Consider the following 18,591-nt stretch of genomic DNA (forward strand, 5'->3'; position numbering starts at 1 on the left):
ATATATATATATATATATATATATATATATATATATATATATATATGTATATATAACTTAAACGTATTTCATTTCAGCGTGGTGCTGCATGAGAAAATCAACCGCCAACGCGTCATTTTCAAACTGAGCGATAATGAACAACAAAACCCATAATGTAGTGCGTCGCGTTCCCGTGATCCCTCGCGCCTGAACGTGTTTGTGCCGTAGAGCTTCATCATGGCTAGCGACGGGCCGCCGGGCTCGGAATCAAATATAGATTTTAACACATGGACTCACGGCGAGCTGCAGGCCAAACTGGCCGAGTTTGGTGCTCCTAATATGGGTGAGATGAAAATGTTTTAATAAAAGCGCTGCAGCGGAGTTTCACTCAGTTTTTTTTTTCTTGTTAGCTAGCGTTAGCCGGTTAGCCTGTTATTTCCCTGTCTGATGCCCTGCAGGCCTTTAGTGCTCGAAACTTCGCGTTAACGTGTGTAGTATAAGTAAATATGTTTTATGGGAAGCTGTTTTTGCGTTTATTCTGGTAGTTAAAACATTTTTGGCGTTGAATGTCGTGAAGTAAGTGTAAGTTATGTCGCGGTGTGAATCTGTCCGTAAACAAGATCTGTGAATGTATTTAAATGCAGCGGTTTTACACTGCAGTCACACATCAGCACATATAAAACTCATGCAAAACCATGTTTAATTCAGTCCAGAGTTGTTTTCCATCTTCACTTATGGTTTTCTGTTTTTCAGGTCCCAGAGAGGAGCTCATAGACAGGCTGAAATCGTATGCACAGGTAAGTTATTTAGAGTTTAACTCATCATAACTTTTATTTCTTTGCCTGAGCATAACATTTATTTCATCTGCAGTCTGGGATGATCTTAACCAAGCCGAACATGTCAGGAGGAGATGAAAAGGGCATGACTACGGTACTGCAGTGTTTCTTTTATTGTATTTGATCACGTGTTTGTGTTCTAATTAGGACTAAGCATCACATACTTGAGAATAAAAGTGTCAAAATTTGTGCTGTGTTGTCAGATGCCAGGTCTGCCGCCCATGCCCCCGATGCCCTCAATGCCCCTTCCACCGGGCATGAACATGATGCAGGCCATGAATATGATGGGCGGCCCTCCACCCATCCACATGGGCATGGAGCCGCCTGGCATGATGCAGCACGACGACAGAGGCGTGCAGGTGAGAGGGACTGAACTGTGTGAAACATTTTGCTGAGATGCAAGCTGCAGTTGTGTTGTAGATAATGGATGTTTGCAGGACTTTACTGTCAAGTTCCACCACTGTTGCTACTTGGAAAGTAACTACTGCCAAACTTTTCTATTAATGCTTGATATACTATAGGCATAAAATTGAGCAGAGACATGCATGATGGCATGGTTTTCTATTAAAGGGTTAGTTCACCCAAAAACGAAAATTCTGTCATTTATTACTTACCCTCATGCCGTTCCACACCCGTAAGACCTTCGTTAATCTTCAGAACACAAATTAAGATATTTAGTTGAAATCCGATAGCTCCGTGAGGCCTCCATAGGGAGCAATGGACACTTTCTCTCTCAAGATCCATAAAGGTACTAAAAACATTTAAATCGGTTCATGTGAGTACAGTGGTTCAATATTAACATTTTAAAGTGACGATATTTTTGGAGCGCCAAAAAAACCTAAATGACTAAGCCGATTTCAAAACGATGCTTCAGGAAGCATTGGAGCACAGATGAATCAGTGTGTCGCATCTGCTGTTCGGAGGGCCAAAGTCACGTGATTTCAGCCGTTGGCAGTTTTACACGCGATCTAAATCATGATTCGACACACTGATTCATTGTGCGCCGATGCTTCATGAAGCAGTGTTTTGAAATCGGCGGTCACTAAATAAGTCGTTATTTTGGGTTTTTTTGGCGCTCCAAAAATATTCTCGTCACTTTATAATATTAATATTGAACCACTGTACTCACATGAACCGATTTAAATATGTTTTTAGTACATTTATGGATCTTGAGAGAGGAAGTGTCCATTGCTCCCTATGGAGGTCTCACGAAGCCATCAGATTTCAACTAAATATCTTAATTTGTGTTCTGAAGAGTAACGAAGGTCTTACGGGTGTGGAACGGCATGAGGGTAAGTAATAAATGACAGAATTTTTGATTTTGGGTGAACTAACCCTTTAAGAATACAATGAAATAAAGGTTTATTGTGCTCAGGGCAGTTTACATGCTGTTGTTTATAACCGTTTGTGTGTGTTTAGGGTGATTCCCGGGTGATGGACGAGCAGATGAAGGAACAGGAGCTTCTAGAGCAGCAGAAACGGGTGAATGCTCACTTATACTTACCTGTGCTGCTGTCTTCAAAATGATGTCTTATAACGCAAACATTAACAGCTATATGAATGTGAATAATTTAAAAACAATAAAAATTGTACTGACCTCAAAATACACTGCCCGGGGCGGTGTGATCCATATTTGATCCATATTCTGTGATGTAGGTTGTGTACCTGTACAATTTAAGGAATTTAAGGATCTTTCACTCATCACATTCACATTGATTTGGCATTTTTCTTAATGTGTATTCCTTTGACTTAGTGTAAATTAGTATGAATGACTCCAAAGTTTAAACGTCTTACAGTGAGTGTTTGTGTGTGTCTCTCTCAGGCTGCTGTGCTTCTGGAACACGAGAGGCAGCAGGAACTTGCTAAAGTCCAGCAGGGGGCGGCACCAGGCCCCAGAGGACCTGAACTGGGACCTCGACCCAACCTCCTGCCCCCCATCCCCCCTCTCAGAGGTCAGCCACCCCATAGAGTTTATACTGGGGGAAAAATATGGGAAAACGCAGATTCACCATGATGCTTTTGTTAACAACTCTTAGTTTATGCCCAAACATCAGATCATGTCAACCTTATATCAGATCATGCTGATTGAATGTCCTGTGTTTGTATTTTAATAAGAATATATAATAGGCAAGACACTACAGGCAAAAACATTTTTCATCCAAAAATTTGGTTGATTCTGGTAAATTCTTGTCTATTTTGCATCCGTAACGTGCACTTTTAGACTAGTTGAAAGACAGCATCCAAAATATACTTGTTTTTTAATTAAATTTTATTTATTTTAGATTATTTAATATGGTTTCCTGGCTATTAACAGTATTTTCTGATTTATGAAGTGATAGAAAGATAAATCCAAAATCCCCTCAGTAAAAACCTTTGACTCTGTCAACAAAATGAAACTAGAATTTTGAATCTGGCTTTATCAATGTTCAGATTTCTGAAAATGAGTGCATATTTAATTGGATAATGCCTCATTTGCACATTTAAACTGAATGTTTCATAAAACTTGTAATGCAAAAAAAAGGTTGCAATTTTTAATCAATCAACTGGGGAAGTATGGTGAAATCTATTAGTAAAAATTTTCACCCTATTCACCTATGGTGTCTTGGCTTAAAGGGATAGTTCCCCCAAAATGAAGTTTCTGTCATCCTTTACTCACCTTCAAGTTGTTCCAGACCTGTATGAGTTTCTTTCTTCTGTTAAATGCAAAAGAAGGTATTTCGAAGAATGATGCTAACCAGACAGTTGACGGCACCCATTGACTTCCATAGTAAAAAAAAATAAAATAAATACTATGGAAGTCAAATGGGACCAGCAGCTGTTTGGTTGCCTATATTCTTCAAAATATCTTTGTTCAACAGAAAAAAAGAACTTCATAAAATTTTAAAAACGACTTGAGGGTGAGTAAATAATGACAGAATATTCATTTTTGGGTGAACTATCCCTTTAAGACAACAAGACAAGAAATCTGATATTGATCAGGGTGATTTTTACTTTAAACATTGATTTCCTCCTGTAGTTGGGACTCAAGGTGGCCCGGCCCCTCCAGGTGTTTCTGTGGTGCCCCAGTCTGCCAATCAACGGCAGAAAGTCCCGCCCCCTCCAGGAGAGGATGCCAGAGAGGTGCGAGACCCTGAAAGCCTTAATGCGTGATCTGTTTGACTTATGAACTCAATCTCTTTACTGATCTTGACTTGTGTGTTCAGGCATGGCAGGGTGAAGATGTTGGCATTGGGCCGAAGATTCCTCAGGCTCTGGAGAAGATCCTGCAGCTGAAGGAAATGAGGCAGGAGCAGCTCAGTGTCGCCCCTACAGGTCACTATAAGGAACTGATCGCTAATCCACAGGGTTGATTTTATGCTCAAATGCTGCCTTAATGTCACTAATGATCATATTTACGAGATGAGAGCACTTGAGCACATCAAGTCTAATTGCCAGTGGGAGAAACACTGAATTTACTTTTGAGACTTGAATTTGCAAGCTGGGGGCATGTGATGTAATGAAATCAATCATTGTGAAGGTTAACGCTTGTTTACATTAAACAGTGTTTACATTTAAGCAATATAGAAATGTTGTTTAACTGATTTTTGTGGACCTTTTTATCTTTAGAGGAGGAAGATGATGATGAAGAGTCAGCAGAGATGGACATGAACAATTCCTCTGCCCGTGGATACTCAGATGAGGATGATGAAAGCGGTCTTTCTAAAAAAGAAGTAGGTCTCCTCACCTGTTTTATCAGCATTTGCAAGGCTCTCATTGATCTATTTCTTCTGAACACTTTTACTTAATTCCTTCTCACTTGCTTGCAGAAGAACCGCAAGCGCAGGAACAGAAAGAAGAAGAACAAGAAGAAGAAACGGGAGCAGGAGAAGGAGCAGGAGGAGGAGAGGAAGAAAGAGGAGGGCCGTGAGAAGGAGCCCGAGGTGGAGATTGAATATGTGACGGAGGAGCCCGCCATCTACGACCCCAACTTCATCTTCTTTAAGAGGATCTTTGAGGCTTTCAAGGTCAGAAGCTTTAGGCTTAACAGGAACTCCAGATGCTGCATTACAGAATGTCATAAAATTGTTGGCAAATGCAAAATTTCCTTGGTATTTTGAGATGAGAATCTGCACATACTGTAACTTTTAGAGCTCAACATTTTCTCCCAAGTCCAAAAATAACATTTCTTGAAACTAAACTGCAAAACATTGCATATATTTGATATGAGAAACTATGAGTAATGATGCTTATTTGGTGTTGCATGTAGATCTTTTGATTGACTGTTTGACATCCATTCAGTTTCATTCACCTAGACTGGAATTTTAAAGACTGAAATGTTATGTTTTGATGGATGTGGCATTAAATGGCTTTCTATTACAGCTGACAGATGATGTGAAAAAGGAGAAGGAAAAAGAGCCGGAGAAGCCAGAAAAGCCAGAAATTCTTTCCTTTAAGAAGAAGGGGTTCGAGCTGGAGAAGAAAGACAGTGATGACAGTGATGAGGTGAGTTGAAGGCCACATGAAAGTCATCCAGCTCTTATGGTCTCCTGATGATGATCCTGTCTAACCCCTCCACTTCCTCTTTGACAGGAAACCAAGAAGGACTTGCCCAAACTGTCCAAAAAGAAACTGAGGAGGATGAACAGATTGACAGTGGCGGAGCTCAAACAGGTAACATGAGTTTATTTTCTCTTTATTTTATCAAAATCACCATTAAAACCACCTTAGAGTTCATTGTTTAGATTAAAATGCATATTAAAAGACTTGTAAATGTACTTAACAAAAAGCATTACAATAAAGCATCGTAATTCAAATAAAATAACAATTTTAATCGTAATTACATTTTCAATGTTTACTTGGCACTCAAATAACATGGTCCAGTCATTTCAAAGTGTGAATTGATGCTGTTTTCAGTACTAATGTTAGGTAAAATTGAATTGTCACCCTTCATAACATTTGCCCCTTCCTCTGTCTGTCAGCTTGTAGCCCGTCCTGACGTGGTGGAGATGCACGACGTGACTGCGCAGGAGCCCAAGCTGCTGGTTCACCTGAAGGCTACCAGGAACACTGTGCCCGTGCCGCGTCACTGGTGCTTCAAGAGAAAGTACCTGCAGGGGAAGAGAGGCATAGAGAAACCTCCGTTTGAGCTGCCCGAGTTCATCAGGAGAACCGGCATCCAGGAGATGAGAGAAGCCCTGCAGGAAAAGGTACTGCTTGAGTTCATATGTTTGATCAAATTTTTTTGAACAAGGGCCTAAAACCAGAACGTAGCTGTTTGGATAAAGGTTATTAAGATTGAAAGTAACGTCAGTGTGCAAGACCTTTCCACTTTAATATTTAATAATGTAGTGTTCATAAAAATGGATCTGCTGACAATTAGGGGTGCAACGATACATCGTTATATGGAGATATCACGATATAAAAATGTGACTATGTGTCGTTGGTGTAAACGATATGATTTGCGATATAGTTAGTTTTTTCCAAAGCTCGGCTTACTGTATTTATAAGGTATTATTCACCCGAAAATATAAATTCTGTCATTTGTCTTCCCCTCATGTCATTTCAAACCTGAGATTTCTGTCCCCCATTTAAACCCCATTTAATTAACTCACCATTTACACTTCATTTTTACACAATTTCTTGTGATAAGAACTGTGATTGATTGTATTGATCATCTAAAGGAATGGTACTTCTCAAAGTGAAAGCGCAAACATCATTTAAATCACCATATCACATTTAGTTTTAGTAGTATGATTATTTAAAGCATGTAAGATGGTTTATTCTTATATGTAAGTGCATTAATAGAGGGAGAGGCAGGGCATAGCGAGCACAGAGAGAGTCTGTGTGTGTGCAGCTTGTGTAAGAGATCCAACGAATGCCTGCATTGAAAGCTTGAGTACTGCATGAGTTTCAGTGATATAACTACATTAAACTACTATATATTAGGGCTACAACAACTATTCGATAAAATCGATAATGAAAATCATTGACAACGATTCTCATTATCGATTAGTTGGCTCCACCCACCATGCACGGAAGACTTCCACCAGTCGCGTCAAATAACAGCACTGAATAACGCATTTCTATGAACCAAAATGCATCTAAAAATAATGGAGGAAACAAAGTGAGCTGCTGCGGGACAGGTACATGATCAAAACATGAGAATTATTTATTTTAAAGGGTCATGAAAAACCTTGTTTTACCCTGGTCGTTCACACCTCAAAGCTCAAAAATGTCTGTAAAAATGGGCGTGTAAAGCTCTGGAAAAGTGGGAGTGTAGAGGGGGGGAAGAACAACCAATGAAGCACAGACATAGAACACACTCATTATACAGAATAATGAATATTAATATATGAGCACAGAGAAAATGACAAACTCCCAAGCACAAGGGAGAAATGCGAAAGAATATTTAATAGGGCTAATAATAGGCTACTTTGATTACGTTTACAAGCACTGCAGTCTCAAAATCAGTCTTTTGTCTGTTAGAATAATCGTGTCGTTGCGTTCAGATTGGCTACACCACTGTATCAGTGTCCAGTTTGCACATATAATTCATTTGAAGAAGACTTGATGACATATTTGTGCATAACTACACCGTGCTGGTTAATGTTTGGTGCAGGAGAATGTGTGAAATAAAAACTTTAAACACGGATACTTTATTCCGTATGAGCTATGTGCCACGTGGCTAGTGTTATTAAACTCATCGCGGAGCTCCGCGCTGAAACCGATCATATGCGCGCTCCACGCGTGCATATCATAACAATCGTATTTTGTATGTGTTCGTGTTCTGACCGCATCGTGAGCAAAATACAAACACGTGCTGCTGTGCCGAAGGAAACATAGCCTCCATACGGCTCGCGTGTTTGAACGCAGCTAGAGCAGGCAGAGGAGAATGAACAGCACTTTTGTGACATTTGAATTCTCTGCTGTAATGCGATCTCACGCGAACATATTTTCCATTTGTGCTGGTAGATTACAGCAAAACAATCCACATGCACACAAACCTCTGCTCTGGTCGCGTCTCAGGAAAACACATTGTGCACTGAGGAAACGAACACCAACGATATGTCTCTGAATGACAAGAGACCGAGGCGAGAAAAGTGATACTTCCTCATGCATAATACCGCAATTATAATCTTATGCATACTACAGAGCAGTGATTGGATTCAATGAGCTTTATGTCATGAATATATGTCGAGAATTGCTCGAAACGGTCTACGTCACAGCTTTTGCTCCAACTCAGCTTTTCAAACCGAAAGACAGAAATCGCTCTGAAAAATGCAAAAATAACTATTTTTCACTTATGAATAACATTGAGTACCTTTAGTGTTTTTCAATGATGTGCAGCCTATACATATGTTTACATCTCAAAAAAAAGTGTTTTGGGGGTTTCATGACCCTTTAAGCTTCAAGCTAATGCATTCGCGTAATGGCTTGCCCTGTCAGGCGCTTTGACAGATGCGCGTCAGCGCAAAACATTAATTCAACGGCTATATCCTTAGCTGTAAATATTACAAATTCACACGAGCATTTACATTTTGCATAAAGGCTCATCCTGACAGCCTGCGTTAAACTTCAGACTTTACTGAATGAGCGCCGGCGCACGCACCCGCGTCAGACAGACGGAACGCAAGAGAGAAGGAGACTTATTAATATTCAGCGCAAAAATATTAATTTTGCTGAAATATCTGTTGTTTAAAGTTAAATTTAGATTTAAAAATCAACATGTCATTCAAGTGTTTTATGATAGTAGTAACTGTAAAGGGAGAACTAATTGAAAATAAATGTAAGACATTTCTTATAGCCTATTTACAGGATAAATAAATGACAGTAAGAGGTGATTGTGTCCAGAGTGAATGTGTGTGTTCCTGCAGAACATTTTTTTCAGATGCCCAATTACAGTCAATAACAGAGACACAATTTTTTTGGATATTATGTGTGAATATTATTTAGAAACTATTTAGTTGTTTCATTTTGTTGTTTTCCTAATAAATGGCAATACCATTTTTAGTTTCATAAAAGTTTTTGATAGATTCCTAAAATATTTGGGTTCTCTCTTTATTATGACGGTAGTCTAATAAATTACTATGTTTTCATAGCATTCATTTGGCACATTTGTTTGAAGTACATTGGGCAGGATGTGCAATAGTGTTTTGTTTTGTTTTTTGTCAGTAAAAAAAAAAAAAAATAGGATTTTTATCCGATTGATTAAATCGGCCAACTAATTGATTATCAAAATAATCGTTAGTTGCAGCCCTACTATATATACACTGCATTCCAAATTATTATGCAAGTGACATATCAGTAAGATTTCAGTACAATAAACATTCAGATTTTAGTTTTTCTAAGAAAATGTTTGTTTGTTTATTTATCCATGTCTTTTTAGATAACTGGTGTCAATCTCAGACAAAATAATTTGCCAGGTCAATGGAAACCCTACTTAGAGGTTGTTCCACATTAAGCAAGGCTTTGGTTAGTGGTGGCCGAAATGCATCTTTACGCACAACTGCCAGCCTGCATAGAGAGCTTCTTGAGACTCCAGAGACACCAGCAGCTTCAAATACCTGTTTGCTGCTCAACATTTGTTTTATTATAGCTGCCCTTTTAATACAATTAATTTATTTTGACAGGAACTTTCCTTAATAAGTCTTTATCTGACCGAGTTCTGCTGTGCTCTAAATCACTAACAAATCTTATGATAATGTGATAATCTCCATTCAGTTTTCAAACAGTATTAGTTGTTTTCATGCCTTTTGCACAACATTGTACCATTTCATGCTTTTCATCTACAGAAAGATCTTTCCTCTTCCCCATATTGCATGAGAACTGTGACTTGCTTAATAATGTGGAACAACCTCTAAGTAGGGTTTCCATTTACCTAAGTAGACCTGGCAAATTATTTTGTCTGAGATTGATACCAGTTATCTAAAAAGACATGGATAAATAAACAAACAAACATTTTCTTAGAAAAACTAAAATCTGAATGTTTTTTGTACTGAAATCTTACTGATATGTCACTTGCATAATAATTTGGAACGCAGTGTATAGTGTTGAATATAATGTAAATGGAAAGCTGTCTTTATTTTGGCTTAAAATATCGCGTATCATACCTTGAGTTCAGTATTGCGATTTGTATCAAATTGTGACATGAGTGTATAGTTACACCCCTAGCTGACCAAAAAAGTTGCGCTTTTTTTTTTTTTTTGTCAAACATGAGCTCTGCTATTGAATAGCATTGAGTAAATCATTGTGCAGAGCGGCTCTGTATTTCTTTACCGTCTTGAAATGTGGCACATGAGCTCATGAGGTTGTCAGAAGTGACACTGATGTGTGATCTTTTGTTTGCTTCATCTGGCATGTTATTGTGCCGTTTCCATATGAGATTGTGCTTGCGTGTTGTTTATAATATTGTCAACCCGGTTCATTTAAGCTTTAATGTTCTAGGTTGATGTATTTCCCTCTGCTGTCAGCTTTACTGACGTCTCCTTATCCCTGTAGGAAGATGCCAAAACCATGAAGACCAAAATGAGAGAGAAAGTTCGGCCCAAGATGGGGAAAATCGACATCGACTACCAGAAGCTGCATGATGCCTTCTTCAAATGGCAGATCAAACCGAAGCTCACGATACACGGGGACCTGTACTATGAGGTGCGCTGGTGTTACCTGATCATTATGTCAGTTTGTTTGTCATGATGGCACTTTCTAAGAAAAAAAATAACTCTTTTTGCTTTTTCAGGGAAAGGAGTTTGAGACTAGGCTGAAGGAGAAAAAACCAGGTGATCTGTCCGATGAGCTGAGGGTTGCTCTCGGGATGCCCACAGGACCTGTGAGTGCTTCATCCTGCATTGCATTACACAACAAAGCTTTTCCTTTTTGAGCTGCTTGCGCAAAGCAACTGTTGTATGAAATTGCAGGAGAGCTTTTCATGCACTAGGTGTTTATGTAATTTTTTTTCTAATTTTAGCTACTTTTTCACATTTATCTCGGCAGAACTCTCATAAAGTTCCTCCGCCGTGGCTGATTGCCATGCAGAGATATGGACCTCCACCCTCCTACCCCAACCTGAAGATCCCTGGCCTCAACGCCCCCATTCCTGAGGTATACACACTAGGGGAAAAAGTGTAGCGGAATGTTACTTTCATAAGTAACACTTTTTCCTACACATGCCTAAATCCTTGTAAAATTAACTATTTGTCACTTTTTAATGGAAAGTATTAGATGCTTTTCCTTTTTTTACTTTTTTTTTCTTAAATGGTAGTATAATTGGCTTGCCGGGTTTTAATTTACTTTTTTTTACATTTTTGAAAATTATAGTTTTGGGGAAAGTAATGCATTACAATATTGCACTACTCCCTAAAAATGTAGTTGGTTACTTTTTATGTAAAGTTATGTGTTGTTACTTTTGCATTACTTTTTCTCGGCTGGGCTGGGCTTGCTTGTCTATTTTTTTTTTTTATTATTATTATTATTAAAAACACCCAAGAGTTCAATGTTTGGCAAATGTAAAGGACTTTTCACAAGTGAAATGGATATAGCCTAGGTGCACAAGATGGTGCCGGTGAGCTGCGGCGACGCGATTGTGGGCATGGTTACTTCTATTTATGCTCAGTTTGAAACTCTTTCTTAGGCTAGAAAAATACTGTTTGTGAGTGTGAGCTCTATTAAATATTTAAAAGTTCATTAGTCAATTAAGTTAGGTAGTTCATTAATTAAATGTGTGGAACCACTGTGTTGTTTGCCTGCATCATACAATTGTTCACAAATTTCACAATTTATATAAAATTATGCTAATACTTCCAGCAGTGATATGCAAAACTCTGACCCGTCATGTTTGATTAGAGGAACCTCTTATGAGGAAGAAAGAAATCTTCCAATTAATGATGATCTAACAACAAATATGCATCATTCTCCATTAGAGGATCTGATTAACACAATATGATCATGAAAAACTGTTCTAAAATCTAAATGTGACAGGTATCATGAGTGTAATGTTCATATAAAGCTGAGATGTTCCTACTGAGATCTGTGTCTCTTTCAGAGCTGTTCGTTCGGGTATCATGCTGGCGGGTGGGGAAAACCTCCTGTGGATGAAACAGGAAAACCGCTGTACGGAGATGTGTTCGGAACCAACTCCATAGACTTCCAGGTGAGGACACAAAATTAGTTGCACATTTAAGCACAGATGGTTGTCTCATATTGTGAATATAGTCACATTTAAACAGCATTGTTAAGCACAACGTGCTGGGGAACAACTGTTACGATATAACACAACCTCTTAAAGCAAAATGGCTTATTGATTTTTATAAAACTGTTGATACAGAAAATTAATTAAGGATGCAAGTTTTTATAAAATGTAATTTGAGCAAAACTTATTACGAGTCATCTTTCCTCAAAAACAGGGTTTCCCAAACCCATGGGATTCATGAGTTGTTAAAGCTAATAGTTAAACTAAAAAAGATGACATTTTATTTTTCCTGCATTAACCAGCATCTGAGAACCAAAAAAATGAATGCATGTTTAATTATTGAAATATTAACTTCAAATCTCAGGGTGACTTCAAGTAAATATTTTGTCAAAAGCGCTCGGCTGATAGTTGACACTGTTATTGAACTGATTTAAAACAATACTGATCTAAAACTAAAGCTTGACAGCTTAAATTGATTTCATTTCATAATTGATGAATTGTACAGCATTAACACTGTTACTCTTCTGTTTTATTCATGTGGAGTTGCTTTGAAACAACCTGTATTGTATTAAGTGCTGTATAAATAAATGTGACTTGACTTCATTCTGTTGTTTGTCTAATGATGTTGACAGGCCAAAGCAGAGGAAGAGGAAGTAGACCGAACCCCGTGGGGTGAACTGGAGCCATCTGATGAGGAATCATCTGAGGAGGAAGAGGAGGAGGAGAGCGACGAGGACAAACCAGATGAAACGGGTTTCTTCACACCTGCAGACAGGTGCCGATTCATCTCAATGATTCTAACTTCCTCCAGCTCTGATTCACTTGCATGTGTTTGGCATGACTGTTTGCCATGACTGTTTCTTCTCCTTGTTGTTACAGCGGTTTGATCACTCCGGGTGGCTTCTCCTCTGTTCCTGCCGGCATGGAAACTCCAGAGCTCATTGAGCTCAGGAAGAAGAAGATCGAAGAGATCATGGACGGGTGAGTGTCTGTGAAAATATGAATGTATGTGAGGAGCAGAGCCAATTTTAAGGCCTTAAAATCTATTGCTCTTCCATCTATCTAACCCTGTAAAGCCTCACATTTAAAATGTTCAGAAAAATCTAATTTTTTTTAGTTTATTGACCCTTTAGAGAAAATTTAACAAAAAAAAAAACACAGGCAATATATTATGTGTGTGTGTGTATGTGTGTGTGTGTGTGTATATATATATATATATATATATATATATATATATATATATATATATATATATATATATATATATATATATATATATATATATATATATATATATATATATATATATATATATATATATATATATATGAATGAATGATACATCAGGCTTTTATGCCTCATGAGAATATGGAGCTCATACTTAGAGGAAAAAACATCTCAATCTTTATTCAGAGGCCCAAATTGCAAAAAATGTGATTTGTTGCAGATGCTGATATTTATAGCGCCAAAAAGTAAGATGAAATTCGGCTACTTGTAAATCAATGAGATCTTGCATAATATGCATATAAAGATCAGTCATCATTCTATATCTGCCAATAATGTCTTAGTAAGATGAAATTGAAATGATTAGTTTTATGATTAGAGCTCTGTAGTTTTAAAACATAATGCAATGCAATACTACAGTGATGAAAAATAAACCTTCCTCTGATGATCATATTTGAGATTCACATTTTAACATGATTATTGTAAAAAATGTCTGGATAAACCTGCTACTTCAGTCCAGTAAGTGCTCATCTTGAAATATGAATAGCAATTTAAAAGTTATTCTTATGTTTACTTTATAAAAATCAGTAGATTTCACAGCAAAAACATGTGAACCACAAACTGAAGGTGGTTGTTTTTACAATTATATTAAAAGGCCTTTTACTTGCCAAAAAGTATAAACTATCAAACAGATGACGGAAGGCATGTAGTCGATTGTGTGCAACAAGTTTCTTTAGTCTCAGAAATCTATGTATGAAAAAATGATACAGTAGGCTTTATAGGTCATTTAAAATAATTTTAGCCCAGTTTATTATGTGGAGACGACTATGTTGATTTATTAAAAAAGTGCACTGAGACTATTGCACTGTTTACTGTTTGTGAGAGCTCCAAGCCCCATAAGGCACATTGACTGGACTGTAATTTAATTTGTAACTCCATTAGTGCTGCAGAACCTCATTTTTAATCTTTCCAATAAACTTACAATTACATTTGCACCTAATGTGTGGTGTAGTGGTTTAAGATGTGGGCTGTTCACCAGAAGCTTGTAGGTTTGAGCTCTGTAAGTGTTGATTCGTGAACTCTCACCGTTTCTCCTCGAGCAGAGAAGAGCATCTGATAAATGGCTGCTTATTTAACACTTGTGCTTGTTTGTGCTTTCAGGAACGAGACGCCTCAGCTGTTCACAGTGCTTCCGGAGAGGAGAACAGGACCGGTCGGGGCTGCTATGATGGCTTCCACACACATCTACGACATGACTGCGGTACGGCTGTGTGTGAGATTGTTGCGTGTGTCATAAGCGATTTTTCCATCCACCTATTTTTATGCAAATTTAGTTTGTTTCATCTTCCGCTCTGAGACACAAGTCATTTATGATATATGAAAATAAAGCCACAGTGGCTTCCCCAATTTGCAGCAACTTCCATTTTTATTACACATATTTAGTGCCTATTTAGTGCCTAATTAATTAGATCTTTATAACAGAATAACAGACTACTTTTTTTAAAAATCAGTCATCGCTGTATCTCTTACTAAGAAATTTACATCTACAATGATTATATAAAATATACAAAAAACTGCCAATAAACTCGCAACAAGCATTTGCAAAAACTGGGTAGGAGGTTACTTTATTCTCCTCTTAAAACATTAATGAAATAAGACATTATTTCCCAACTTAAGTGTAAAATTATGAACAAATTTCTTTCAGCAGACCCAAAAGCCCAAATGAGTCTTTTTGCAGAAATATTTTACAGATGTTAAATATTAATGTAAAGTATAAGTTGCATAAAAAACAAAGAAAAAAAACATCAAAAATGTTGTCATCATTATCTGGAACATTGATGGATATTTCAAAGTGCTTTCTGTCATTTTGAAAGATAACGGATTGTATTTCCCTGTTTTTCGGACTGAAAAGAGCTCTTGCAACATTCTTGTGACACCGATGCCACATTTAAATACCAAGTGTTACATTGGTTGTTGGATTATGTTGGCAAATGTACAGATCGTTTAGTCAAACTGATATATAAATAGTATTTATAACACAACCTTATTATTTGGAATGGTTTATTTTAGTCTTTTTGAATGGAAGTTCCCCAAACCACCCATGATTTAAAACACAGCAGACTTTCAGAAAAAGGTGGATAAGAAAGTTACAGGACCAAAGATGCACACGTTCCCTCATGCATTTAAACCTAAAATATTGTTAATTAAAAACAGATGACTCATAATGCATCATTCTCCCATTGATATTTTCAAAAACAAAACCAGATGCTTGAGATGATACATGAGATGAATCAGTGCTTACTGAGCCAAACAATTTGTTTTTTTCAATAGTAATCATTTCGCCTCTGGTGTTTTACACGGTTGCGGCCGGACAACATCTGTCTCGTATCCCAGAGTTCCCTCTGTGTAGTTGATTTAGATGTCTAGGTAGCAGATAACCTTTACAGGCCTCTGATAACAGAGCGCTGACTTCACACGTCTCCATCAGATCTGCATCTCATTTCTCACAGTCATCACATGCAAATGACTCCATCCATATGGGGCTCGTTTGCATTTAAAACGACAGCGAGAATATAAATGACCGCAAGTGTGTCACAGTGATGCGCAGAAGCGAACAGCTGGGCGGATATGATGGTGTGTGTATCATGCTGGGTAGAAATGTCAGCTATATAGTGTTAATGCCACTGCAGCGAATGTGAAATGAATGAGATTTGTCATCTTTGGCTTGATCAGTTGGGGTTTATAAGAGAATTAATATTCAGTATAGTAGTGGCCAAAAGTGATGTCCGGAGGGGGTATTTGCTTTTAATAACACTACAAGTACGATTAAACCAAAATAAGAGGATTTTTTTTTCCCTAAATATTTTAAAGGGATAGTTCACCCAAAAATGAAAATTTGATGTTTATCTGCTTACCCCCAGGGTATCCAAGATGTAGGTGACTTTGTTTCTTCAGTAGAACACAAATGATGATTTTTAACTGCAACCGTTGACGTCTGTCAGTCAAATAATGCGAGTGAATGGGAACTCCATCTATAAGAGTAAAAAAAAAACATGCACAGACAAATCCAAATTAAACCCTGCGGCTCGTGAAGACACATTGATGTCCTAAGACACTAAACTATCGGTTTGTGCGAGAAACTGAACAGTGTTTATATTATTTTTTACCTTTAAAACACCACTATGTCCAACTGTCCTGCGCATCCGGTTAGTGAGGTCAAAAAACGCGTTCTGATGATGGAAGTGATCTCTCGTGCTTTGCTTCAATGAGTGCGAGACATCACTTCCGTTGTCTCACCCCTTAGTAACACTCGTCTTTAGTAGAGCTGTTTATGGCTGAATCGAACTAGTTTCATAATTGATTACCTTTGTTATTGAACTGAACTGAATCAACACTGAACTGACTTGAGCTGAATAATGACACTTGTCTTCTGTAGGCCTGCTTTACCATAGAATTTAAATGAATTTCACATGAACACTGTTATTTTCTTGTTTATTACTGCGAACTGGCTAGCATATAGTGCTATATAAATAAATATGACTTGACCTGATGTGTGTCTTTCATGTTTTTTTGCTACTTCCCCTCTCATTTTGTCTTGCTCTCCTCCGTCATTGATCCAGGCGGTGACGAGCCGTAAGGGCGGAGTCTCGGCGCTGGGCGGAGACTCTCAGGCTGTGGAAGTGGCTCTGGCTCCAGAGGAGCTGGAGTTGGACCCCATGGCCATGACACAGAAGTACGAGGAGCACGTCAGGGAGCAGCAGGCGCAGGTGGAGAAAGAAGACTTCAGCGACATGGTGGCTGAACACGCGGCTAAACAGAAGGTGAGTGGAGATGGATCGGTTCAGTGATTGGAGGATCTGAAATAATGCAGCCAATCACAAGCACTCCAGCAAAAGTGTTTAGATCATATATCACTGCAAAAACAAAGAAACAAGTTATCTTGCATTATTACATTAAGTATAGCTAATTTAAGTTCATTAGGATTTTTTTTTTTTTTTTGTCCTTCAAATTTCTATGATCATTCGCTTATTATTATTATTATTATTATCAGTAGTATTATTAGTATTTTTATTATTATATTCAAACTGAGGCTAAATGTGCTTAATTACACAAATCACAATCCTAAATAGACTTTGTTGTCTTTATGCCACATTTTAGTAACTTTCCTCATTTTGATTTTTGGATAAATCAATAACCTGTGCATGATATTGAAGTTTTGCAGAGGTTGCTATGTAATAAAATTGTAAGAATTTTAGAATTGCAATATGAAGGATTAGTTCACTTTCAAATAAAAATTTCCTGATAATTTACTCACCCCCATGTCATCCAAGATGTTCATGTCCTTCTTTCTTCAGTCGAAAAGAAATTAAGGTTTTTGATGAAAACATTCCAGGATTATTCTCCTTATAGTGAACTTCAATGGACTCCAAACAGTTGAAGGTCAAAATTAGTTTCAGTGCAGCTTCAAAGGGCTTTAAACGATACCAGATGAGGAATAAGGGTCTTATCTAGCAAAACAATCGGTCATTTTCTTAAAAAACAAAACAAAAAAAAAAACAAATGTTTGCTTTATAAACACACATGCTCGCCTTGCAAGTGCTTCGCCATTCCGCCTTCCGTATTAAAGCCCTTTGAAGCTGCACTAAAACTAATTTTGACCTTCAACTGTTTGGAGTCCATTGAAGTTCACTATAAGGAGAATAATCCTGGAATGTTTTTTATCAAAAACCTTAATTTATTTTCGACTGAAGAAAGGACGTGGACTTCTTGGATGACATGGGGGTGAATAAATTGAGGGAAGTTTTATTTGAAAGTGAACCAATCCTTTAAAGAGGAAACATGTCTTCACTAAATGGGTCACAATAAAAATACAGTTCTAGGAGAGCCACTTTAAATGCAGCTGATAAAATAAGATGTTTTATGAACCATCTTTGTCTTATTTATAAATGGTTAGCGTGTTTCCTAAAATATTTCTATCCTCTATTCCTCGCAGCAAAAGAAGCGCAAGGCACAGCCGCAGGATACACGCTCTGGAGCAAAGAAGTACAAAGAGTTCAAGTTTTAGCCCTGCCGAGAGCCGTGGGGGACCAGCGATACTCATCCTTCATTTCTTATTCTTTTTATCTGCTGATATTGTGTAGAAGCACACTTGTGTTTGTACGTAACATTACAGTGAGTGGAGTTTTTCATTTATGCTCAATGTTTTTGTAAATAAAATGGCAGTCCATGACAAGCTGTTGCTACAGTGTTTTATTTAACAATTCATTCACTTTTTTAGGTTTAACTGTTCAAGCAACTTGCTTATGTAGTTCTAGTTTGTTTGGTTTCACACTATTACTAATACCTGAAATATGTTGTATTTATATGCAGCGTTTCTATTGTCCTAGA

At 37.6% G+C, this 18,591-nt stretch overlaps 1 protein-coding gene across 1 annotated transcript; it reads left to right on the forward strand.

Annotated features, from left to right (window-relative positions):
* Window positions 1-154: 154 nt before the first annotated feature.
* Window positions 155-18,436, forward strand: sf3b2 (splicing factor 3b, subunit 2). The gene is made up of 22 exons (XM_048185503.1): window positions 155-322; window positions 733-776; window positions 850-909; window positions 1,019-1,174; window positions 2,235-2,297; window positions 2,638-2,767; window positions 3,832-3,935; window positions 4,019-4,127; window positions 4,422-4,525; window positions 4,622-4,819; window positions 5,175-5,297; window positions 5,385-5,465; window positions 5,774-6,001; window positions 10,293-10,442; window positions 10,531-10,620; window positions 10,785-10,892; window positions 11,833-11,940; window positions 12,612-12,754; window positions 12,859-12,960; window positions 14,365-14,464; window positions 16,824-17,024; window positions 18,197-18,436. Exons 1-22 carry the CDS (start codon window positions 217-219, stop codon window positions 18,266-18,268), a joined length of 2,580 nt encoding a protein of 859 aa, XP_048041460.1. The 5' UTR covers window positions 155-216; the 3' UTR covers window positions 18,269-18,436.
* Window positions 18,437-18,591: the final 155 nt, after the last annotated feature.

This window comes from Megalobrama amblycephala, linkage group LG3 (genome assembly GCF_018812025.1).
Source record: "Megalobrama amblycephala isolate DHTTF-2021 linkage group LG3, ASM1881202v1, whole genome shotgun sequence".
NCBI classification, from domain to species: Eukaryota; Metazoa; Chordata; class Actinopteri; order Cypriniformes; family Xenocyprididae; genus Megalobrama; species Megalobrama amblycephala.